Source organism: Myotis brandtii, unplaced genomic scaffold, assembly GCF_000412655.1.
Source record: "Myotis brandtii unplaced genomic scaffold, ASM41265v1 scaffold68, whole genome shotgun sequence".
In the NCBI taxonomy this organism is placed as follows: Eukaryota; Metazoa; Chordata; class Mammalia; order Chiroptera; family Vespertilionidae; genus Myotis; species Myotis brandtii.
Window position 1 is genome coordinate 1,446,876 of NW_005370657.1, and position 3,293 is coordinate 1,450,168.

General features: G+C 57.4%; 1 protein-coding gene across 1 annotated transcript in view; it reads left to right on the top strand.

Moving 5' to 3' along the window:
* ENG (endoglin) overlaps positions 1 to 3,293 on the top strand; it is a 29,250-nt gene that overhangs the window by 7,559 nt on the left and 18,398 nt on the right. Inside the window, exon 2 of the mRNA XM_014529355.1 lies at positions 983 to 1,109. Coding sequence (XP_014384841.1) covers positions 983 to 1,109 — 127 coding nt within the window. The remainder of the gene's footprint in view (positions 1 to 982; positions 1,110 to 3,293) is intronic.

Consider the following 3,293-nt stretch of genomic DNA (forward strand, 5'->3'; position numbering starts at 1 on the left):
GGGCAGGCCAGGCCGAGCGGCTGATGCAGAAGAAGCCTCCCCACTCCCTGCCCGGAGCTGGCGTCGGCTGGACGGCTGGACGTGCGACCAGTCCCTCCTCGCCCAACTTTGATCTCCAAGAAAACAGGAAGTGAGCGCGACAAGATGGAGACACAAACTTCCAAACAGTCTCCCCTCCTCTGTCCTCCTTCCCTCCCCCGGAGCCCCCCTTCCCCCGGCACATTCCTCAGGACGAGGTGTAGGGGCCTCATTTCCTCTTCCTCCTCTGCCGGGTCGGGGTGAAATTCCATTCCCGTCCCTCAGGACCCACGCTTCCGGGCCGCCCCGTGGCAGGCCCCGCGCCTCCCCTACCCACAGCCGCCTCCCTACCCACAGCTGCCTCCCCTACCCACAGCCGCCCCCCTGCCTCCTCTTCCCCTGGGGCCCGGAGACTCTCGGCTCTCCCTGGCCCAGCTCCTGGCACCCTCGAGGCAAAGAGGGGACGTTCTGTGTTCCGATCTCAGCTCTCGCCTTCCTTCGGAGTGAACAGGACTGCAGGCTGGGGTGCCGAACGCGTGGGCCCCCCGCACAATTAGAGTCGCCAGGTGTAGCAAGTAAAATATAGGGTGCCCCGTGACACTTGAGTTTCAGATAAACAGTGGAAAAATTTTAGGGGAAATACTTCCCATGCAATATTTGGGATATACTCATACTTTAAAAAATTATTTATTTTTTTTTACTTACTCAACTATAACTGGGTGTCCTGCATTTTATCTATCAACCTTACACTTAGGAGCACTGTAACTTCAGGCAAGAGACTTTTCCTTTCTGAGCCTCCGTTTCTTCATCTGTAGAATGGGTATAATGATATCCACCTTGCAGGGTAGCTGTGAAGATGCAATAAAGCCCTTAGTCAACGCCAAGCACCCAGTAGGCATTCAGAAAGTGGGCGGCATCGTCACCACCTTGTTCTTACATGGCCCTCTCTCTGCTTCCCTAACAGGTCTTGCAGAAGCAGTCCATTGTGACCTACAGCCTGTGGACAATGAGGTGACATACATCACAAACCAGGTTCCTAAGGGCTGCGTGGCACACGTCCCCAATGCTACCGTCGAAGTTCACATCCTCTTCTGGCCTGAGATCACACCCAGGTCAGCCTGGCTCAGGGGCCTTGCTTTTAACCAAAATGCCGCGTTCTGCAGGCTCCTGGCGTCCCTGGCACAGGGCAGGCCCCGGCAAGGCCCTCATGGTGGCCAGATGTCCTTCCCAAGCCGCTGCAGGCCGGGGGCCACCCATGTCCTCCTCTGACCCCTGGTGGTCCTGAGCCCCCCGCGGCGGGCGGAAAGGAGCGTCAGAGACTCTCCCCCGCCCGCACCCGAGAACCCGCCTGAGGCCCACCCCTGAGTTCTTCTAAGTCCCTCCGAATAACACGTAATAAGTGTTCACTGTGTTCGGTACTGTGCTAGGCCTACTATGTGCAGGAAGTGAGTTTAAAACCATGACGTATATCAAATCTCCCACGGGCCCATCTGGCAGGGTCTGTTATGAAGCCCATTTTTCAGACGAGGAAACTGAGGCAGGCCTAGAGAGGTGAAGCAACACGTCCAAGGTCAGAGTTCACAGTAGATCCCCAGGGACTCCAAGCCAGGCCGTCACCTGGCTCCCCAGAGGATCTCAGTGTTCAGGCGACGTCTGGCCGCCGGGGCTGGTGACCACACCTGGCCGATGCGGCCTCGGGTCCTGATAGCGATTTGATGGTGTCAGTCAGAGTGAACTTGTGGCCAACTGGCCCCCGAAACTGTTAAGTTGCCCTGCGTTTGTGTGATGATAAGACAGTGCCCAGACCACCAATATCGGGGGGCCTGCTCCCACCGCCCTGCCTGCCATGAGGACTGTGGGGCTCGATAATCCCCAAGCAGCAGATAGTGCCGAACACACGTTATGTGGTTTTCATGGCCATTGTAGTTTTTTTCAAGTTGGTGATGATGTGGAAAACGAGATTGCCCTCTGCAAGTTCACTGTGCTTGTTCTACTGTTCGGGTCTCCGTGCCTCCTCTGGGTGACGGGGACCCCCCTCCCCCCGCCTTAATTAATCCACAGTGAGCCAGAGAAAGGCCACCTGCCAAGCACCCAGGTCTGTGGGAGGCAGACGTGTGGACAGCCAGCCAGGGTCCAGGAGATTGATGCCTCCTTGGTCAGCACAGGGCAGGGGTACCCCCGGTGCTGTGGGGTTAGGGAGGGCTTCCTGGAGGAAGCAACAACAGTAAAGTGGCCAGAAGCTCATGAGAGAAGGAGGCGGAGGGAAGAGCAGAGGATGCAGTGAATGCACAGGCAGGGAAGTGGGCCGAGGCTGTGGTCAGCATGTGATTCGCTGTGGCAGTAGCATATAGTTCGCCTCGGGGCAGGGCTGGGGAGCTGGAACAGGCCCTGTCGTCACATTAAGGAGTTTGGTCTTTATCCTGTGGACAATGACAATCATTGGAGGGTTTGTAGGGAAATGGCAGGGTACCCCTGTAACTCAGGTCATCCGAGAGCTCACGACAACAGAACCTCCCTGACACCCCCGGCCTCTTCCAGAGAGCTGTCCGTGGGACGTCTGGCTTCTGATTCCAGGGGCCGGGCTGCAGGCTCCAGGACTGCCAGGCATGTTCATTGAGGGGTGGGGAGAGAGCTGGGATTCGAGGGTTCGGGGCTCCAGTCCTGGATCCGTCACTGGCCAGCACCTCATTTACTGCCTGACACGCTGAGTGTGTCCTTCTCCCCACTCTCCAATAGACGCACATTTCTTGTGCTCAGGAACGCACCAAAGAGTATCGGGGTGTCGGGATCCGGGCCAGGGCCTGGCATATGCCCAATGGCTGTTGAATGTCTGAGTGAGTGAAGGAATGAGGACATACATGCACTGCTATGTGACCTGATGAAGGGCGTAAGAACATGGGCTCTGGAGCCAGATAGCCTTCGAATTGGACTTTGGCTCCTCCACTTATGACAGCCTGACCTTGGACGGCCTCTCCGGGCCTTGGTTTTCCCACGGGAGATCTGGAGACCCTAGTCCCCCCTCTCAGGGGCCTGTGAGAATCCAAAGGGACAGTGCAGGCCTGCCCAGGGCTGCCCGACACCCGGTGGCCGTGCTTGTTAGTATACCGGCTCCTCTCTGGGCTCTACGTCCCCCCTGTAAATACCTCATGCTGCCAGGCCGGCTGCAGAATATCCTCATGGCAAATCAAAAACTTTCCCCAAAGGTTATTGCTATCAGGCAGCTGAGGCCGGGGCTGTGCATCTACTTTCAGCCTGCTGCAGCCCCTTCCTCTCCC